Raw genomic sequence first — 23,236 nt, forward strand, 5'->3', positions numbered from 1 at the left:
TGCAAGGGAAAGAACAACTTACCAATAATACTGACAGCATCCTTTCGGACAAGAGGCTCTCCGCCAGTGAGACGAATTTTGGTCACACCAAAAGTGGCAAACAGACTTGCTAACTGCACTATTTCGTCCGAAGTGAGCAATTTTTCTTTTGGAGTCAATGGTACACCTTCCTCTGGCATGCAGTAGACACCTGCAACAAATCATGGCACAGAACATAATAATGATAATGTATGGCTATTAAGTGATTAATGCACAAAGCTTCTAGTTAAGGGGAAGCCTTAGCTCGAGGGTTAATATCTAAATACATGGGAAAGGAGGAATTGTCTTTCTCGGCAAACATTGCATTAAATTTGATGAGATTTGTTGCATTTAAAAGAAAAAGCTAGACTCAAGCGACTGTTGGTAGCAAATTTTTGATTTAGGCTGTCAATTTTTTAATAAAATTGTTGAAAATTGCTAATTTTCAGGAAACGAAACTATCAAGTTTACAACTCTGTAACTCAGCAATGACAAATGATATCACAATTCTGTACATTTTATCAATAATACATCTAAAGCAGACAAATGCATGGCTCTCAAGTAGACCACTTATATGCGAGTAGGACTTTTGCAAAACCTTTGTAAACAATGCAACAAATTCACGTAAGATATAACTTGATATATCACATTTGTCCGCTTTAGATGTTCTCATGGATGCTGTTAACAGAACGGCGATATGTGTTCTTGGTGCAGAGCTATGAATTTGTAAACTTCGTGCTTCTATTTTTTTAGTCTTCCCAGTTTTTGAAGATTCTTTTTAAAATATTCATACCGTAATTGAAAATTTCACTTCCAACAGTCACTATAATTTCACTTTCTCTCACAAATGCAACAAATTTCATTAAACTCGGCCCAGTGGTTATCTCAGAAAAGCGTTTCCACGTTTTACATGTATTTCAATAGGCGACATCCAAGTTGGGCCTCAGCTAAAGGGTCCTCTTAACCATGGCACCTCTGTTTACTGAGTCTGCCAGCAGGTCACTAAGAGTACAGCGACGAGTTTATCTCAAATGCTCAAATGTTTTATGGGTTGTTGCTTGAGGTTGGATGCATTGCTGAAGACAATTTTTTGCAGTGGTGAACAAGGTAGTGCGAGTAGGTAATGTTGATAAAGAAAGTGAGAAAAGGGATTAAATTGAAAGGAATGTTACCATATACACTCGAGTAGGCGCACACTCGTGTACAAGCTGCACCCCAAAAATCACAGGCCAAGAAGCCCCCCCCCCCCCCCCCCAAATAAATATAGAAAGCACACGCTCCAATCTGATTTAATCTGTGTGGTGTTTCCGGACAGCGTTAAGAAGAACTTTGAAGTCGCAAATATATGTAGGGTCATAAAGTATGCTGGCAAACCGAGCTTCGGCAGCAAACGGCGAGGATTAAAGGACACCATATGCATGGCATGCAAGAGTGAACAGATAGATACTTCATGAAAATAACAACATTCACTCCTGTGGTACAATGAAATCGCTGGGAAAATGAACAGTAAGTAAAACTGGATCAATACAGCTTGCCTTCTTGTAAAGGTAGCACTTCATCAGGTTGCGAAAAAATTTTGCACTCCTTACAAGAGTGTATACGGGAATTAAAGGGTGAGCGAGATGTAGGGGGAGGATCATTGGGAAACCTATTGCATGTTCCAGGCATCAGATTATATTGAAAATCGCACTGTGTGCTGTTGCAAACTCACAGTATAGACCGTTTCTTCATGGGCGCCGCCATTGCGTAGGCAGTGGCACCATCTATGGGATGTTGGCATGCTGGCTTGGGCGTACGCCCGTGTTATACGCTATGGTATACGCTCGGCGGCAGTTTCTGGTGGATTTTTTCGCACTCGCGTGGTCTATTTAGCATGAAATGGCGTCTTCTACGTGGGGAATGATCCTGCGAGGCGTAGTGAAGGAATTTAAGTCTGAAGTAAATAAGCAGCTACAGTTTCTGCTGGCTTTAGGACGAACGGAGCACCCAGCGCGAGGTGTGCGCGTTTGTTTGAGCTTACAATTAGCCTCGGATATGAGTTGGGTATTTCTGAAAATTTGTTTCACGAATGTTACGTTACTGCAGCATTCTCAGCACTGTAATTCTAAGCTCTGGTTTAGCTGCAACGAGAAGTTACGAACCATTTGACGATCCTATAACAGCGTGGGTACCGTTCTGCTGGAGAATAAGTCGTGCTGTTTATTTTGACAAGCGTTCAAGTTGTTATCTGTAGATACATTGGACGACTGCCTTGTTTGCTGGGCAAGGTTTCTGCCCACAAATAAAATAGTTTGGATAATAATAACCGCATACCGTACAGGGTAAATCACACTTTTCGAGAGGTCGAACAACCAGCTGCAGACTGCTCGAGCGTCCGAGGCAGTTCTAAATGCTGTGTTATAGATCTGTTTGTTCTATATAGCGCATGGTCCAAGTGATCCAAGCATGCGGCACGACCATGTGAAGTCTTATTGCGTTGTTATCCCGTGTTCTGTTTTATTTTGCCGCAAAAGGAGGACATATGAACTCTTTTTTTTCAGTCTCGTAAGTTCAGTCATCTACGACGCATTCACCCATCTTACAGAAATTGTGTCCTTACACATAGCTGTTAGATCCTCTTTACGCGATCCCCTTTGTATATTGTACCTTACATGGCAAAAAGGCAATGCCGATCAAAGCACGAAGCTTGTATGTATCATGTTGGTTTGCCAACCGCAGTGCTCGCTGTGTTGAGCAAAGCCTTCGGTCTCTTGCAGGAGGCTAACACAGAGATAGTGATTTGAAGTCTACTAGACTTAAAATGCATGAGAACGATGCCGATGGCTGATGGAAATGTTTTACAACAATTCTTCGTCGAGTGAAAACTGATACATCCAACATAGTTCACAACACATACACACACCGCGGCTGATTTTGCGCGTCGCATTTTTGCACATCCAAGAGAAATTTCCAGATACTGTAGCTACTGCTGCACCTAAAAGCAACTCAGTGGTTGTTCGACGACCTCGTAAGAACTGACATCCCATAAATTGCACTCAGAACTAGCTAAAACACCTCCAAATTGTTCCGCAGCGCGCGACCGGCAACACATTCAAGCTGCGCTGCGCTGGCTCGCACAAGCCAGAGAGGAGGAAAGGCTCGTCACGCGCCTTTTCCTCCTCGGCCGATGAAAAGGTCTATACAACCGTTTAAAATGAGCTCGGTGGAAGCCTTATGTCGTCATTATTACTGTTCCATTGTCAAGTATACAATTCACAACTTTTGTAATTTTCCCTGTCAAATCTCTGTCAGTGGCAGAATGTAAAACGACTACATATTCCACAGATATACCTGCCCTTTTTATTCCAGACAATAGGTTCTATGCCCTTCTATGGCAAAAGCAGAATTGAAACAAAAGTGTGCACTGTTTATGTGATGTGCATTACAAGAAGGGCCAGGTACAGTAAAGTCCACTGTCAAAGGGAACATGTAAATGCATGGGTCATTGCAGAGACTAGCAGAGGCCTTGTCAATCTACTAGGAAATCACATAGGGACAGCCGACGCTACCTACCATAAATCGTCTGTCATAAAGCTGGGCAGTTTCAGACTACCTAGAAAGGACGCGTTACATATATCCCAAGCTGATTTGTTTCCTTGAACAATCGACGTACATCTACAAGCACTCCATACTGAAGAGGCAAAGCCACACAATGTGTTGGTGTTCCACAGTTTTACCCTACTGCATTCAGCAAGATACTAGTGCATTTCGCTGCAAGTCTGCGCATGGATATTTTTAAAACTGTGCTACTACTAAGTGGACATATGCCTTGAGCACTGATGACTAGATTTAATTTTGCAACTGTGACAGGCACCCTAATGTATATTAATCACTTCTAGTTCCCTAATGAGTTGTTTAGCCATTACATATCAGCCTAATGTAACAATAAAGTAGATAATGTTAGTGTTATATTAGCTTTACTGCCAGCTAGGTGTTCCCTTTAACAGTACATTGTACTATACGTACTGCCTCATGAAAAGGAAGCTCATAGCCTTTCCTTCAGCGTGTTCATTTCTGGTGCATTTCTGAATATGGGGGTTATTCTATGTTGAAACAAATTCCTCCGAATCTGCAAGCCAGAACCTCACTCACGGCTATTTGCTGTATAGCTATTATATTGGAAAAGGCAAGTATAGTGAGGATTAAGTTAAGGGAGAAAAACGGGACACATGCACATACAATTGAGTGTTTACCAAAACATGTAGGAAGGTACAACAGTAATTTACAAACACTGCAATCAAGCACCACACGGACATCACCCCCACATACATGTCCTGTCTTGGTTCTTTAACTTGCCCCTCGTTCTAACCACATTTTCAAAAAGAGCTGATACAAACTCGTCCAACTTGCTGCTATAGTTCTGATGTTGAACAATCCCACTCATGCAAATTTATTATTTACTACTTTTTTCTTGTTGCAGTAATAAGGAAAGTTACGGGCTCTAAATGAAAGCCTAGTGCTCCCTCTCATACTGGTGCATGTAAGGGCAAAAGTTTGGTGACAATGGGTGTCATTTACACAGTGAACTTCTTGTGACTCATGTACGCAGTGTGTCTACAGCACCAACTAGTGGCTCAAAAGTTATGGCATTCCATTTTCGAGCACAAGGTCATGAGTTTGATTCCCCACGGCGGCCACATTGTGGTGGGAGCAGAATGCAAACATGTTTTGCGTACAAAGTTTTGAGTGCATGTTAAAGCATTGCAGGTAATCAAGAGTAATCTGGAGTCCAGCCCCCCATAACTACTTGCACATCTTTCTCAGTCAGGTCAAGGCTTTAACACATAAAGCTCTCTGTATATATATATATATATATTGTCACGAAAAGACACTTGAAGATGTGCACAGTGTCGGCAAGACAGACAGCTAGACAAGATGGCGTAGATACACTCAAGCCTGCATCCTCAGTCTCTACTTCCTCTTTTTCAGTGCCCGCATCTTGCAGAGCGCGCGTCCCAGTCCTAACTTCTTTCATGGCGCTGGCTCGTGACACCTAGTGGCAATATATATATATATATATATATTGTAATGAAGAGAAAGATACACGCTTAGGCTCGCACGCTTGGACTGCAGGCACGGGCAGAAAGAAGACTACGAGGAAGAGAACAGAACAGCTGGCCGAGGAACGTGTGCTGTCTCTGTGTCTCCTTTATTACGTTACAATATATCTATATCATATTATAAGAAGCAAACAAACACTGACATCAAGGACAACATAGGGGACATGTACTTACTCATTGAATTAAAGAAATGATAAATTAATGGAAATGAAAGTGGATGAAAAAACAGTGTTGCGGCTCAGTGTTTGTTGGCTTTTTATGATATGCTTAATAAATATCGGGCTCCTCAGTTCCCTTTCTTCTCGTTCATTAAATAACAAGGGTCTCGAATCTGGCAACACTGATGCCTTCAGGTAGCATATGTGGGTTTATTGAGCAGTTGCCTTCACCCAAAAAGATCACGTACTCGTGGCGCCTGCAGCAGAAAGCATCCGCCGCCAAGGTTTGTGAGTGGCGGTGCTGGCTAACACTCCCAGGATAGTTCTAATCGTGAAACATAAATAGCCCAGAAAGTGGATGGGAAAATGGCGCCGCGGTAGCTCAATTGGTAAGAGAATCACACACGTAATGCGAAGACGTGGGATCATTCCCCACCTGTGGCAAGTTGTTCACTTTCATTTACATTAATTTATCTTTTCTTTAATTTAATGAGTGAGTACAAGTAATTTCCACTATGTTGTCCTTGGTGTCAGTGTTTGTTGGCTTATGATATGATCACGGATTAAGAACAATAAGGAGATGTGCTGACACTCTCCTCCCAACGCGCATGAAAGCGCCGCCCGCTCGCGGCCAGATTATGTTCAGCTCGGTTACAGCTTGCTCGGCGCCATCGTAGAGGGTGCTGCGGGATGCGGTCCCAGTCCCGGCTGAAAGGCGCGTGCTGCTGCCGCTGTGTCCTTGTGCTTGCATGTGTGGCGCACTGTTTCGAAGGCAAACTTTTTGTTCGCGTGCATTTGATGACCTTGTGCTTTGGTATTGTCGCCACGGGCCCTCGACAAAGGTGGCAGCGGCCTTCTCTGGGGTGTTTGCAATGGCTAGAAAGTGCTTCGTTCCGAAATGCAATTCTGGCTACCGGACTTGTGCGGAGTGTGTGCCACTATGCAAAGCGCCATCTGACAGCGGTTGTCTAGAGCAGTGGCGCTGTGCCATTCCGAGGGCAGACCAAACTCCGATGCCTAACGGCCATGTCCTCGCCAAGCATTTTTCAGAGGATATGATATCGATGGCCTATTACGCGGAGCTTGATAAAAGGGTGCTACCTGACGTGCCAAGAAGCCCTGTTAGGTCTGAAAATGCAGTTCCCAACTTATTTCCGAACTATCCAAAGTACCTCACACGGCCCAATAAACCTTGAAAGCCACTCTGGAAGAGAGAACCTCCTGTGTGCCACAAAAACCGCTGTGAGGAACTGCTGTGTGCCACAGCAGTTTGTGCAAATTTTGCTGCATGTATAATATATATACAGGGTGTCCCAGCTATCATGCACCAAGATTTAAAAATATGCAAATGTAACGTAGCTGGGCAGAACCAAGATAATGTTGTTTTCCGTCGCTTAGAGACTGGTTCAAATGGGTACCCCGGCCTGGCGTTCGACTTCCATCAAGGGTGATACGCTTGGGAATGGAGCCTGCGCACTGAATTCCCGTCGAAACCCTCGTGAGCACAGAAAGAAAGTGATGTTTGGGCCGCTCCCATGGCGGCCATTTCCCATGTGGCACCCCAAGCACCTATTAAAGTGGGGACACCTTCGGGTTGAGGACAAACACCCCTTTCCAAGCGTTGAGGTCCCATAATGGCCGAGCACCAGGCCGGGAGCGTGCTTGTACCTATTTTACTGGCAGGTACCCAGAGGCAGCACTTGCCTCCCACAGCCATGGCGGATGCTCGTCAACAAGGCCGTCTGTGGTTGGACAAGAGGTGCCCAGAGACAAGTCCTGAAATCTCTATTGGGACCTCTCTTGAGATGTGAACTCCCTCGACAGCCGAGCACCAGGCCAGGGGACATCTCTACCCAGTGGGTTCCCGGCAGCACCGGGATTTGAACTCGGTACCTGAACTCAGTACGGGCGGATGCTCTACCGCTAGGCCACCGCTGTAGTCTAGCGGTGGCCTAGCGCCTGGTTTCTGGGGACCTGTTTTCTTTGGGATTGCTCCCAGAATAGTTGTGCCGGACACTGTCCTGGCATCAACAGTGAAACCCACCTGAGTATATGCAACACCTCAAGCAGGCAGAAATGATCACTGATTGTGTTCCAGTAAGCCAACATCATCACCGGTGCAGGGTTCACCATTTCAGAGTCTGCTTCCAGGTGATGGGTTGGCCGCATAGACCGCAGGGACACCTCCCGGGTCAGACATGCGTCGGGCGCTCCCAGAAGACGCCTATTGCCCATGGGTGAAGCTGACCCTTCTCGGGCGCAGCCACGACACCATGCAACCTTTCCAACCTCCTGACGCAGCAGCACCAACATAGTGCTACCACTTGCAATTTCGAACAGCCCAGCCGAAGATGGACCACCCTCGACTGCTCTCGACAGACCAGGTCCAGTTCTGCAAACCTATGGCACATCCCACTGCACCGCAATTGCAGGAGGGGGTGGACAGCCTGCGCTGGGTTTGCTGGGTGCCTAGTAGTATTGGGTACAACCTTCTTCCCCCTCACTGCAGCCACGATCCTCCGACTCCCGACACGCAGCGTGAGCTCCCGCTCTTAGCCGTGCGGGTCGCCTTTGCACCCGCACATTGCCCGTGATGCACCCCATGGACGTGGGGAGAGCCTCCATCCAGATGCCGCAACTCCACTCGGGCTAGATTACACGGACACGCCACCATCCGCATCATTCAGGCACCTCTGGACCATGAATTAATGCCGGACTCAACCAGGAACCCGACTTCCGAGATCCAACTTCCACGCTGTGGCCTCCAGTGAGCTGGATTACAGGGGCGCGCAACCAACCCCCAGCCCTAACAGCACGGTAATTGACTCTCTCAAGGAACACAATTCCATACCAAGGCTTCCAAGAAGTTGGATTACAGGGGCGTACCAAAGCCCCCGGCCAAATCGGTATGGTTCCTGCTCACGCGGCTTCCCTCATGAACATAAATGTTACTCTTCCTTGGATGCAAGCCGGGAGTACTCAAATTTATCCAGCATCATTCGTGCATGTGCTAATCAACACCTTGCCCCCAGGCAATGGGTTACAGAGGCTCGCTACAAACCTTTGGCACGGACCAGCCATGGCATAGTACAACGCAACACACAATGCACGCCACAAGAAGCACTGGCCTGCCAAACAGTATCCCCCGGACCTTACATGGTTCAGTCAGGGCCGAGCACCCTTCCCAGGGCTGCACCCATACTGGGTGCAGCCCGCCATGTCGACCTACCAAGCCACATCCCAGGGCCGGGTTGCTAGCCAGAGCTATACGTCCTGTACCTATTTACGTTGGGTCATCGTCGGACCAAAGTCCTCCCATCGAACGTGACGGCCCACCCTACTATTGTCCCCTCGTTGGTGATGTTGTAGGCAACCCACGTACTCGAGTTGGTGAGGGCGATAACTCCCCGAATGCCCCCCAGTGAAGGGCACCTCTGCCGGGGTGGTTGTGTCGGCTTCCGGCTTGGATTACAAGGAGGCGCCACCCTCCCTGGCCTTAGGTAAAAGCTCTCGCATTATGATACTATCTGCCAATGACCGACGTGCACGGCCTCCAGGAAGCGTGTATTCACGGGCTTCTTTCACGCTCGGAACAAAACACTTTTATGTAGCACGTATTGAGTAACAGAAAGCTGTATCGGGAGTTTTTCATGTTGCTCTACAACTTTCTGTTTGACACTTTGATAATTAGGAGAGTACTTCTGGAGTTAGATAATTACAATTACCTAATGAAATCTCAGTAACAAAAATATTACTGGTCCACTGTACTGGTAACAATACGCACTAGGTTTGCTTTGCGTAACGTCGTTCCTTTTTTTAAATCGTGCTGTGTGATAGCTGGGATACTCTGTACATATATTCACAGTATGCATTCTAAGCTATATGTATTCAGCACAGAGAAATTTCTTTTTTTCTTTTCTTTCGTTTCAGAAGTAAAAGAGGTTCTAGCATGCCCAAATCCACACAGCTGTATGGCTTGTCCCAATAAAATTAAAATCCACCCGGCCCTTGCTGACAACAGCTGGCTGGTCTTTCTTTGTACGACAAAGTGTGACGTCAGTGCAAGCCCCATGTAGGCCAGCTGTACAGTGCACAAGGAGCATACCCACCTTAGTGCCCTTATTCCAGCAACTTGAATGAGAAGCCTGCTTTAGGCATGTGGGATAGAGAGCTACAGTACTTACATGTGGAAATTTACACCAATGACACCACATTGCCAGCAACTACATTAGGTTCTCTTAATATATATTCGAGCTGCAGCTGCACATTTTTTTTTTCATAATAACATAGAGAGCTTACCTACGCGACAGTATAACCTAACAATGTTCACGATTGGGCTTGTTGGTACCACTTATTATACACTTGCTGTTGCCTTGCGTGGTGTTCAGTATCTGATTCTATTCTTAAAGGGGCACTGACATGATAGTTTTGATTATTCCTTTTCTTACGTTAAATAAAGATCCTAGACATCTAAATCTTAAACCTTTAAATTGTAGAAAATATAGTGACAAGCCTCAGAGCGCCATAAATAATTTAATAGCTTTTCTACAGCCAGTTTAGGTTTCGTTTCCCGAGTGCATACTGTGTCATGACGTCGCAACACAGTATGTCATCATGTGGAAGCAGGTCATTGCGACGTTTTGACACTCACTTCAGCTCGCTTGGTCGCCTCGCATGCTGCTAATCATTGTAACGGCAGATGTAACAGCATAGCAGATGACCAAGCGAGTCAGAACGAGTGTCAAAACATCAGAATGTCCCGCTTCCACAAACTGCGTCGTGACGTGATCACACAGTATCGTCGTGGAAACGAAACTGAAGCTGTCTGTGGAAAAGCTATTATATTAAATTAATAAGCGGCGCTCTGATGCTTATCACTATTTTTTCTGTGGTTTAGGACTTTCATTTAACGCAATAATAAATGAATAGTCGAAAATATCATGTCAGTACCCTTTTATAAAAGCATATGCCTGTCACAATAAGAGGTTTTGGGAAGCTAGTACAGATGTGTGTCTTGGCTTTGTGCCGGCCACATTTTCATCATGCATTAAAAGAATAGCTGACAAACTATGCTGTGAACGTCCTACAGCTGCTTCGCTGTGTATAACAGTAAAATGGCACTGGCATTAAATGAATGTTCCGAGGACATGTATGCATGCGTTGTCCCGTTTATTATTTCTCAAAACCTGCAGCAAGCAAATGCAAATGACACATTATGCAGCCAACACAACAGCAAATGATATGACACTACAGTAAGCTGAAGCCAATGCGACAAACCTTACACCTAAGGCTGCATTTTTCCGTCAAGGAGATGCGCAGATAAGTGTGTTTCCTGCCAAAGGTGTCCACCAAAACTTGACCGGCATCCTGAAAACAACACGACATTTATTAGTCTGTCAGCAACAGCTGCCTGTATGCTGCATGTGCACGGCTTGCGGTACTTACTTTGTCATTGCGTACAAGATCAGTGGCGTCCCTTTTATCCACGCTGTGCTGCTTCGCTTGTGACATGGGACGCAGCATCCGTACTGCTGTACCCGCACGATGTAGTAGTGAAGTTCGTAAAAGCATCGTGAAGCAGATTTTCTGAAAACTTTCGGTTAAATCTTTGGCCAATCTCCGACAGACCCGTCAAACTTTCTCCGATGCCACCGCGCAATGCCTGTGCACACAAACATATTAGGTACAATCAACACGACAGCGTTCCGTGCTGTCACAGTATAGCTTACCTTGACAGCGGCTAGCTGCTCCTCCGACCTTTGGTGGTGTCTATCGGCAGCCTGCGTCAGCTACGGCAGTAGAGAAAACAGGAGATTGGTGTAAAAACGGACCGCCCTGAATCAGCATGAAGAAATTAACAGTGTATACCTGTACGAACAAGCGGTATGCAGTGGGTGAAAGCGCCCAGCCCAAAATAGACTGACAAAAAAGCACGGCAATATGTGCGATCCGCTGAAGTATGCGCGCACGACAAAAGGTATAGTTATGGTACGTCCGGATACAGGTGCGGATTCCATGCGAGCGACGAAAAACATGCTCCAGGCTGCTGATGGACACCAATAACAGCAACGGCATAACACGATTTACACCTGCCGCAGCCTCTCACGTGCTCCCACACACCTGTATCATAGCGCACCGCCAGCGGTAAAGCGGCTACGGCCAGCGGCACTCACGGTTTATCACGTGGCCTTCCAGGGTCAGGTGGCCATACCTTGCATGAGCGCGGGAGATCCGAACGGATCCGGAAATTATTTGTGAATGCTGCCCGCCTTGGGTAAGACAAGTCGAACTAAGTGAAGCACAATTCAGCTCGTTGTAATGCTCTCTTTGTACAGCGTCAACGGTATCGGTTACAACACTGAAAAATGGGAAGGAACCTGACCAGTTATTACACTTTGGATAGTTTGCCCTTTGAATGTGCGCTCGAACTTGCATTGATTTGCGTCTTCACTGCGTAGCATGCTGATTATGCAGTAAAGACGCAATACAGAGCAAGGCTGGAGAGATGGAGCGATCACTCAAACAAAGGTCATGGGTGATGACCAGTGGCGTAGCCAGAAATTTTGTTGGAGGGGGGGGGGGGGGGGGGGGGGCTCAGGTTGCAGTGCGGCCTCCTCCTTATAGAATCTGTCGAGGGATCAAATGCATGAATAATAACTGCATTGCCACTGCCATTGTATATTAGAGGCTGCAAACGAATTATTGAACGCAGTGCACTGTCAAGTAAAATATGTATTTTTTCATAAAAGAATATATTCGTATGCCTCAAAAATTGTGGCAGAAATAACTGATATCAATGCTTCCGCGTTCTTTTTTTTTTTGTCTATTTAATAAGTAAAGAAAATATCACACGAACTTTAGAACTATATCAGTTCGAAACCAGCAAAGGAGTGCATGCAGCTGATATGAAAAATGTAAAGGCCATGAAATGAATAAGTTCAGGACAAATATTTTGATGAATCTTTGTCATTCAAGAACCTCGTTTACATTTTTGTACATATGCAACGGCCAGGAAAAAAACCTCAATGGCGCTGTCCCTTGTTGCAATAGATTGCGCAGGAGCAGCTGTAACCGGTGAGGTGAAATGAACTTTATTTGGTCCTGAAGAACCCGACGTGTATTGTAATTACACCGAGATTATACTCGCAACTGTGAGTACAAATAAAAAGTAGGAGTTCTGTAATATATGCATTAGAAATGCGAAGATAGAATGGAATAAACAAATGCGAAGATACAACTCGCTAAAGGGCAAAAAAGAGTCGCTGGACACAAAGTTCACTGCTTGTATACACAAAATCTCGCAACAAGATATTTAAAAATACGTATAAGTCTCCAATAAATCTACGTATTTAAACAAACGTCGCTGTATATAATGCGCCAAACAAGACAAATAAACATGTTGCGCAGTCACGGATAGTAAACTTTGCGCACAGAAAGACAGATGATTCAGGCAAGAACAAAACTATGATCGCAGAAATCGTGATATGTACTCGGGCCATGCGCTGGTCGCGACAGCGCCATATGGGTAGAATACTAGAGGAATAATGCAGAAATCAGTACGAAAATGTGTAATGTAACTGCCTGCACAGCGCCAACAATTAATTATTCTGCACCCAAAATAAAGGAGGGTATTGCTTCGTTTCAAAAAAGAAATAAAAACAGGTAGCTAAAAACGAAAGAAAAGGACAAACGAAATCCACATATGATGCGGCAAGTTGAACTACCCAATATCCGAGTGTGTTTTTGGCAAACGCCGCGTAGGCCGGGCTTTCAATGAGCAAGGTCGGTCAAAATTGGTTATTGATGTCCTCGTAATTTTCATATTCGCATGATAATTTTGATCATGGTGCTAACTGCTAGAATAAACGGCGAAAATTTCTGCGGATTGAAAAGCTAATGAACAGTCATACGTTTTCATAGTTAAAAGCTTATGGACCTGAAGGAACAGAGCTTTTTTCTTGCCTTGATTTTTGATGCTTCGCTATCTAAAGGACAAGCTTCTCTCGGCGGGGAAGTTGAGCGAAGCGGTCAATGACTTCGGACACGTTGATGCCGACGTCTCTGTGGGTGTATAGAAGCGCCAGCCTAACCATGCGTTCCACACACATTGTAGAGCGCAAGTAGCTTTTTAGTAAACCCTTGTTAAAAAAATATTCTCTCTGCGCTGGCAGTGGTCACTGGAAGGGTGACTAGAATCTGCAGCAGTATTTACACATTTACATAGAACCTGCAGTGGCAATGAGCGATGGGCATCTATTCCGGTGCTAAAACCTAAAACACTCCCTCGATGTCGTTGGCATACTTGTTTAAGTACCTTGCACAAACAATAGGCTGTTCGATTCCAGCGATGTCCGTCGTTTCGTCAGGAAGTATGGAGAAGCAGCCTGCTTTTGCATCTAGGCTTTCTTTGATAATTTCACCACAAATTTCTATAATTTGTTTTTGTGCATCTGGGCTTAAATACGAGGCATTACTGGGGCAACTTTCCAAATGGTTCTTCAGATATGTAGCTCCACAATCAGCTCGCATGCGAAGAAGCGCTGTAAAAATACCTAGCTGTATTTTCAGAGGGGGCTATGCATAAATCCATAGGGCCACTATCCCTGTGGCCACGGAGAGCCAGACCTTGTCGCCCGCAAAAAAAAAAAAAAAAAAAAAAAAAAGAAGAAGGAAAACCTCAATAATAGGCCGTTTACTTTCTTCTGTTTTCTCATATTTTACTTTGCCTGCCCTGGTCCAGCTGATCGATCACATTGGGCACGCTTCCTGAAAATGTTTGGAGTAAATTATCAGCTGCTAGCTGACAGGTGATATTTAGTATTTTCGTCTGTGTGGAAGATTGCTAGCGCGTGCTTCCATTTCTGGAACGGCTTGGACACGAGGGGCTCCAGTGCGCGCATGTTGGCCCAAGTTTACAAGAAAATTAACCCCAGAAAATGCCAGAATTGAAAATCTTTTAAAGCACGCCTTTGGAAATGTCAGTGCACCTTTCGCGTCAAAAGTTTATGAGAACTTTATACCCATAAAGTTTCGTAATTGAAATCCATGCGCTCCGTAGATTCCGCGGCCGCTGCGAGATGCCGCAACGCGCCCGCTCGCTATCGAAAAGCCCTTGAAAGTTTGTGCTCAGATGGGGCTCCTTGCGTTACGTGACTCCAGGTGCAAGGGCGTTGCCACGAAATCCAGCCCGAGTTCGCAATGTTCCGTGCCGAAATGTCTTTTCGAGCGTGAAAAGACATTGCAGACAAAATCCAGAATGATTCCCGGCGTCAGTGGTAGTTTTGGTCGGCGGTGCATGCCAGCACGAAAAAATTTCAGGGGGGTGGGGGGCTGAACTTTATACATTTAACTATATATATATATATATATATATATATATATATATATATATATATATATATATATATATATTATATATATATATATATATATATATAAAGATTGTCACGAGCCTCGAGAAGTAGTCTTGAAGGTTTAAAAACCCGTAGAGCAGCTGGCTCTTGGAAGACGCGACCGTCGGGGCTGGCTCGAGCAGGGAAGGAGCGCGCGGTCTTTGTTCTCTTGGGATCGACCCACTCTTGCCCTCGACCTACAGGTGGCAATATATAGTCCGAATTACTGTTACAATAAGTGGAAAACCTGGGAATGCGTCTGTCAGTTATTTTATATTTAACACACAGCCATATTTATCAATCACACAAACTGAACCATGGGGGACCAAAAAATTATTTGAATTTGCATTTATTTCTTTGACGCGGTCCTCCCTCCATGAAAAGGAGGGGTGAGTACTTCAGGACGTCAATAAAGTTTATTACCTACCTACACTATATAAAATCTATATATGATACAGAGACAAAGGACAGTGAGTGCCCAGAGGTCCCTGATCCCGCTCAATGGCAGCAGCGCAGCGTACCTAAAGAAATACACTTTTGTTACCACCAATTTTACTAATTAAACAAACAATTGTACTTGGTGTTTACGTCTGCGGTACAAGTGTATCGGTAGTTAAGATAATAGTATTGTCGAGGTCATATACAACGAAGTATAATCAACATAGATGGCTTACAATATACACAAGAAAAAAAGCCAGCAGATATGTGCGACCTTGGAGAATGACAACGAAATTTCCAGTGAAGCTGTTTCTTTTGAACAGATTTAATAAAAGTTTCAGTATCCTGTCATTATATCACACAGTTCAAAAAGTTGACCGTATATGAGTGTTCCGTTTGAAAACTTGCCCGCATGTAATGCTTTAGCGGACTTCTTGTAGGAAGTTTTAAAAAAAAGCCAGTAATTCATCAACACACGTGTTAATTCGTCGTAGTACTCCCTCCCTCCCTACTACCTCCTCAAGTCCGAAGTTTCAAGCCCGTATCTCGTGCAGTTGCTTTAGGAGTCTGGGAAACATTTCGATGAGTGGCAGTATGACACCCTAGAACACTTGAACTGTCCAGCCTTTGTTTCTACAAAGGCCGTAATGAACCTACAGAGAATAAACATTTATCGCTTGTCACTCAGAACATTGCTTCGCACCTCGAATAAATATAAACACCGTGCCACGCATAGTTTACCGAGGATACCGGGGAGAAACAACTAAATGTCGTCTATAACGCCTAAAAATTTGGAGAAAGCGAGTATTTAGAAACTTTTTTTTTCAGCACATAAGCAACCTACACAGTTCAAATTTTTGGTACACGTCACCAAAAAGTGGCCTTCATTTCTTCAAAATATAAAATATCTGCTGTTCTTGTTCCTGTCGGGAAACTATAGTGTCGCTCTTATTTAGAAATGGCCTGAAAATGAAATCGACAAGAACTGACACATGCCTTGAGAAAAAAAATTTAGTTCAGTGTTCTATTGCTATTGAAATGGCTCTGCAGGTTCGCCAAGGTCATTTTCATGAACATATCTACGATAAGTTTTGATTACACAATGAAATTCGACAGTTATAAATGTAAGTTGTTTGATTCGATTTTTGATGGTGTTAAGATACTGAGACTACAACGCTATGTGTACTACCTCTGGACAGATATTCAATAGTTCCAGCATTTGATAATCCAACGATTTCGTGCCGTAAGGCACACCATTCGTTGGACACGGCTGACTATAACACTTTATCCAGACCTCTCCTCTCGCCCGTAGGTTAATATAGCAAGCTGATTGTGTTTTCAAATACGGTTGGGTGGTCCCAAAAAACTGGGCATCATGCAAGTAGCGCAAGCGGAAATCTGTGGCGGCGGGAACTGTCCAGCGCCAGGCATTCTCCGCAATGCGAGCGTGTATGGCGAATCCCGCGCGTCGCCCTCTACAGCGCGTCACGAGTAGGAACAAAATACAATCCTCGCTGCACAAACAGGGGATGCTTAGTTCCGTGGCCATGCACTCTATTGGGGAAGCAAATTTAGCTTCAACTGTAGTTTTGTTGGAATTTGCAGCGTGCAGCCGAAAGTGCCCGCTTTCAAAAGTGTGGGGGGCGGGGCAAATGGCATACTTTGCCCCCCCCCCCCCCCCTCCCTCCCGGTGAATACGCCTATGAATCTCGCAGAAACTTAGCCGAACCGAGTTAAAGCTAGGTGGGGTCGCCAGCTTCGCTGTTTGCCCAGTCTTCGCACCACTAGTGTGACGCTGCCCCTAATTTTTTCTTTATTACCGGCTTGGCAAAAGAAGGTACATTGTAAAAAGTTACACGAGCATAAAAACACTAGTCAGTGTCTGACCAGTGTGTTGTGATAAAAAGGATTTAGAGTGGTCAGTTTGTCCAAAAGAGATGACCAATCGGGGGGATCACTTTGTGCACAGAAAGATTCGCGTATTGCATAACACACTTTCAATACAGTACTGTTGAGCAGGGTCACAACAATACGCTCATGTTCAGCGCATGGTAGAAAGCGTATCCCAAATGGACTTACCGGCAGATCCTTTTTAATGCTGCGTTTTAGAACATCCCACAAAAACACCGCGTCATGACAGTCCAGAAAGATATGCTTGATCGTCTCCGGTTTTTTTTTTTATTTATTTTTTTTTTTTTTCCATCTGAAGAAGTTCACGGACCAAGGTACAAAAATAATGCCTTTGCTTTGCAGCTACGGCTTCACTGGGAGAGTCTCTGTATGTAGTGGGAAAAAGAAATATTTAACGGAGGCTCTTACCGGCATTCTTTTAACTCATTTAATAACATCTCGTTGTGAACCCAAAACAAATACTGTACGATACAAAGGGACAGGCAAGAATGCGTCAACAAGATCTCTGTACAACTTCTCACGAGTAACTATGGCCAGATATTCACTTGGAAATCTCCCCTTAAGTATATCAAAAGAGGCAGCCAATTCACGTAAAAACGCACTTAGAGCCATTGACCCCGTATACATGAACTACACTACATAATCAGGCCAAGAATCGCGTAATCGCACTTGAATCATTGTCCCCAGAAAAAACATCATTTTGGTTACGCAAAAAAAAAAAAAAAATAAGAACCTGGTTACTATTTGCTTGAGGAACAAATATGACAACCCCAGCCCTCCGTTCACCACTCTACGAAACAAATTAATACGACTTGTACGTTTCCATGTTGACGCCCAAATAAACGTCGCGAATACTTTATGCAGCTTTTGCACGGACATCCTCGTCAGACATAACGCTTGCATCACGCAAAAGATTTCAGCGAATAAAAACAAATTGCACACAGTCGCTCTTGCGAGCATTGAAAATGTATGCCCTCCCCATTTGCCAGTATGAGCTTTCACTCGCACTACTTCGTTTGCCCAATATTCTTTGGTGTCGCGATCGTGTTCGAGTGGAACACCTAGGTAGGTTCCCGGTGTTAACGCCCATTGCGTTTTACAAAACATCTCCCGCGTGTATTGCCATCTTTCGTGCCAAAAACCAAAACACTTAGTCCAGCTAATAGCACTTCCACTGGAATTATCCCGGCCGCGGCGGCCGCATTTCGATGGAGGCGAAATGCAAAAACGCCCGTGTACTTGCGTTGTAGTGCACGTTAAAGAACCCCAGGTGGTCAAAATTAATCCGGAGCCCTCCACTACGGCGTGCCTCATAATCAGAACTGGTTTTGGCACGTAAAACCCCAGAAAGAAGAAGATTCCACTGGAATTTAAAAAAAAATTCAGCCTCTTTTACAACTTCTTTAACACTTTTGTGGTCCGTACAAAACATTGCTACATCAGCATATGCTAAAGCTCGAACTTCAGTTTCACGAAAAGTGTATCCCCGGATGTTTGGTCTTGTACGCAGTCGCAACCAAAAAGGCTCGAAGTAGAGAGCGAAAAGCAGGGGAGATAAAGGGCAGCCTTGTCTCACAGATGACTGCACATGTGTACTCTCACTTAACTGCCTATTTATTACCAGTTTCGCACTACAACCATTGTACAGCATTTTAACGCCTTCTCTAATAACGGTTCCAACGTCGACATGATCTAATATTGAGAACAAAACTTGGTGTGCGACTTTGTCAAACGCCTTGTGCAGATCTAATTGCAACATGGCCGCACACCCATGCATTGCATCGCAGCATTCTAGGACACTTCTAGCTGTATGAAGATTGGAAAAGATTGTCCTACCTTTTATGCCGCAAGTCTGATCTGGACCTACAAGTGACTTAATTACACTTCGAAGACGTCGAGCTAGTACCTTCATGTAGATTTTGTAGTCCACATTCGTTAAGCTAATGGGACGGTATGATTCTACAAACTGTAACCTAATCGGATAATTCGTTTTAGGAATTAGTATTACATGCACCGTTTGAAACGATGGAGGAGTTACTTTATTTTCGTAGCATTCGCTAAGCAGTCGTTCAAGGGTGACTGCCATTTATGTTCTAAATTAAGGCTTTATATACATGTACCGAGACCATCGGACCCATGAGACTTGTTTGAACTTAGTTTCCGAATCACTGTTTCAATTTCATCTACTGTAGATTCGAGGCCTTGTACAAAGTCGTCATCTAGTCTCCGCATCAGCGACAGAAATTCTGTTCTGATAGATAGATAGATAGATAGATAGATAGATAGATAGATAGATAGATAGATAGATAGATAGATAGATAGATAGATAGATAGATAGATAGATAGATAGATAGATAGATAGATAGATAGATAGATAGATAGATAGATTGTATTAGAAAATAATCAGAGTTTTGTGTTGTCCCGAAAGAGCACCGCTAATGGTCGGGGCCCCTAGCCAGGGCTCCGCTGGCTCTTATCTTCTCTGCTCTCTGGATAAGCTTGAGCTGGTCGTCGAAGACCGAGCTGGACAGCAGTGCCTCCCATTGCTCCCTCGTGGTGTTCATGTCGTGGTGTTCTATGTTATTGTAACGTGCACTCCCATGTACTGTGGTATAGGGTTGGTGTGGCCCCGCACCATGGGCATTCGTCCCTGTAGGCTGTGGGGTGTATGCGATGTAATATGTATATATAGGTTCGTGTAAGTGCCTGTCTGGAACCTACGCCAGGCAGCGGCATCCGCCGTCTTTAGCTTTCGATGGGGTGGGGGATATCGCAAGCGACTACCAATGTGGTAGTTCAGGATGGCTGAATACTCGGGGTCAACTGGGTCAGGGTCATCTGAAGTCGGCGTGATGAGTGCTCGGTTATGTACAAATTCTCGAGCTGCTCTGTCGGCATACAGGTTACCAGTAATGCCAGCGTGGCCCGGTATCCAGATGATGGTTTGGGTGGTGATGTCGTCAGTGTCCTCCTTGGGTATTTGGACTAGGACTTGTGCAGCAGGTCTTGTGATTCTTCCCTGTAGGAAGTTGCGGCAGGCCTGCTGGGAACGGATCGTCAGTGGTTTGTTTGCGTGTTGGCCTTCGCGGATGGCTAACGCGATCGCCAGCTGTTCAGCTTCTGTGATCGTGCAGGGGCGGGTCGATGCTCCGGAGGTAACGTGGCCTTGGCGGTCGCAGACCACTGCCACTGTGCCCTGATTCTTCGTCCCGTACATGGCGGGACCGTACATATTCGGTATTTTCAGGTTGAATATATCTCTAATATTTGACGAACGCCCACCCAATAATTTCACTTCGATTTGTGACTTCGTTTTAACAGCATATTTATTTTATCTATTTCGACAATGCGTGTCTTTTTTCATCACTAAGCACCCGTTTGGTGGGCGTGTCCCAGAGCCACAGTCTCTCGTTACGCGCCCTTATCACCGCACCACGGTACGTTTCATCGTCTATTGCCTTGAGCTTAGTTTTTGTCTGAATATTTTTTTTTAACCATCCTGCTTTGTAACTCTCCACACTAAGCATAAAATCTAGGGCTCTGTGAAGCTTTTTCTTGTTGATTTACTTTCCGCCGAAGCGCACATGACCTATGAATTGCAGCTCTTTTAATATCGCATTTGAACTGCTCGCAGACGAATAAAACTTCTGGACTCGCTTCGCAGCATGTTCACTATATAATCCTCGACTTTGGTCAAGTACTCTTTATCTTCCAGTAGTTTATCATCAAACTTCCTAAGTCCCAATTAAACTTCCCAACTATTTTCTTCGTACCGATTGTAACCATGACTAGGAAGTGGTCACTCAAACTGATATAGATCGTCTGTTAGCCAGAACATAACAGCGAACATTCGATAGGGACATATATACGATCCAATCTAGCATGACTACTTCCCTGAAAGTGAGTGTACTTTGCCTGGCCTTCATGCATCAATATCAAGCCTGCATCTTCAAAGTCATGCACACTTACAATTTCTGTAAGTAACTCAGCGCTCTTGTCGCGAAAGGAACGGTTTGTTGTCCTATCCTCTGGTGTCCAGAAGCTATTGAAGTCACCAAGCATTATTACATGCCTTTCAATCAGTAGGAATGACTTGACCTGGTGAAAAAAATTCTCTTTCATGTATCACATTCGGAGCGTATACACATACAGCTCTCCAAGCCACTCCAGCCGATTTAAAATCCTATATCATAAGACATCCACTTTCAGATGAGAACACCGCATCAACAGTCCCAATAGCGTTTCTTACAAAAATCACACATCCACCCGCCAACAGCATGACAAACGCAAACACTATCTGCTGCGATAGACTTCTGCCATTCTGTCTGTCTGTTCTGCGTCTTCAGTATTGGTTTCATTAACCGCGAGCAAATTGATTTCGTTTTCTAGTAGAAGGCGGTTCAGTTGCTGTTCTTTTCTACGCACAGACAGGCCTTTTACATTCAGCGTAGCCACACGTAAACTAGTCGCGAGGTTGGTATACCCATCTAAGGGGTTGGGGGTTGCCGATCTGTCTACTCATACGTCGACCAGGGGAAATCGATATTCGTTCTGGCGCCGGAGCTTGGTGTTGTCCCGATCAAAGACCGTGCTTCTACTGTTGTGGCAAGAAAAGCCCCCGCTAAGGCGGAGGCAAAGCAGACGCAATGCTACGGTCCGGTGGCACGTTCGGTTTGGGCTTGAACGGCCCGCGGCGCGTTGCAGGTGCCTTCGGCGGAGGTTCCTCGCCGCGTTCACGACACAGCCTTGATTCCTGGTTGTCTGAACCCTCGTGTGCCCGCTTCACTAGTAAGCTTGAAGCTGTGGGCATCTCGGCGTCAGTGGCCTCCTTCGTTGTCGCACTGCTGCCCAGTCGAATCGAGGCTTACAGCACTCACGCTGTCCGCTTTTTTTGGTGGTGCCACTGGCCCTGATGCGCCGACCGGCTGAGTTGCAACTTTACTGGCTTGGCTGGTTTCCTCAAAGGGTACGGTTTCCTTGGAAGTTGGTTCCTTGGTCGCATCATCTCCACCACTTACACGACTCGCCTCCACCGCGTCTTCTTCGTTCATGATTTATTCGGCAGCCTCGTCTCTGCGCACCTGGCCGGTAACATTAGCGTAGGTCCGCACGCACTGGGTCTTGTCGTGGCAGAAAATACAGCAGAGCCCACAACGTGGCACATGACAGTCTCTGCGCATGTGTCTGGTGCCACGGCCCCGGAGGCAGAGTGAGGCTCTACCAGGAACATGGACGAGAGCGACGTCCTCAGCAACACGCAGTTGATGGGGCGAGTACTCAATGGTAACGCCCACCTCCAGTTTCAGAGTAACCGACCGTGTTGTTGAAACTTTGTCGACGCAGCCTTTAACCTTCCACTTATCACGGGAGATTTCTTTCGCCTTTCCAAACGCCGCCACTATCACTCGCACTTCGTCGTCTTGCACGCCCTGAAGAAGCCAAAACAGCTTCAGCCTGACACCTTGGTTGGTCGGGTCAATGACCACGCATCGGTCGTCTTTTACATTAATAGCTTCGGCGCCACCATAGCTTCGGCCTGCAGAATCTTTGTCTTCGCTTCTTTGCCATTGAAAGTAACTGCGGACAGGTGGTTCATCTGATATGCCCCGAGGGCCACCACATCCGACAGCAATGACAGACGCGCCAACGCATCCCGAAAATGTTCGACGCGATATGGCCTGGCCATGATGTCACCATGCAAAAATACCGTCTTCAAAACACTCTAACCTAAACGGCAGATGCGGAACAACCATTTCATATTTCTCGGCAAGCTTTTCAGTGCTCTTGATACCGGGGCTGGCTAAAGCCGCTCTTGGGAGCCCATGATGCACGCATCCGTCACGCGTCCGTCAGTGCTTGCTTCCGAGCCACGCCAGCTTACTAAAGGCTCGCCTAGTGCGTGCGTGATTGCACACGTCACGTCGCAGCCATTTGGCTGACTAAAGGCGGGCACTGACGGCACAGACAATGGGGAGGATGTGGCGCCACGTCATAAGTGTATAACATGAGCGCGTTCATGACGTTCCGATGTCTACAAACAGTATAATGCTTTGCTTTCGCATTTCCACACGTAAGCATTCTTGAATGTGTATGCCGATTTCCCCCTCTGTCTTCTATATATACAAGTGTCCCAGCTATCGTGTAGCACGATTTAAAAAAAAAAGAGGAACGGCGTTACGGGAAGCAAACCTAGTGTGTATTGTTTCCAGTACAGTGGAGT

General features: G+C 45.5%; 1 protein-coding gene across 7 annotated transcripts in view; it reads right to left on the reverse strand.

Annotated features, from left to right (window-relative positions):
- LOC119461443 (molybdenum cofactor biosynthesis protein 1) overlaps nucleotides 1-23,236 on the reverse strand; it is a 48,160-nt gene that overhangs the window by 11,042 nt on the left and 13,882 nt on the right. For 2 of the 7 annotated variants that reach the window (XM_049672650.1, XM_049672651.1), the window contains 2 exons: nucleotides 10,558-10,642; nucleotides 23-190 (listed from right to left, as the gene is read on the reverse strand). In XM_049672650.1, coding sequence (XP_049528607.1) covers nucleotides 23-190; nucleotides 10,558-10,642 — 253 coding nt within the window. Of the gene's footprint in view, nucleotides 1-22; nucleotides 191-10,552; nucleotides 10,643-10,720; nucleotides 10,938-11,004; nucleotides 11,065-11,143; nucleotides 11,402-23,236 lie in introns of those variants that run through there. The other 5 variants (XM_049672652.1, XM_037722759.2, XM_037722756.2 and 2 more) reach the window with 4 other exon arrangements.

This window comes from Dermacentor silvarum, chromosome 8 (genome assembly GCF_013339745.2).
Source record: "Dermacentor silvarum isolate Dsil-2018 chromosome 8, BIME_Dsil_1.4, whole genome shotgun sequence".
NCBI classification, from domain to species: Eukaryota; Metazoa; Arthropoda; class Arachnida; order Ixodida; family Ixodidae; genus Dermacentor; species Dermacentor silvarum.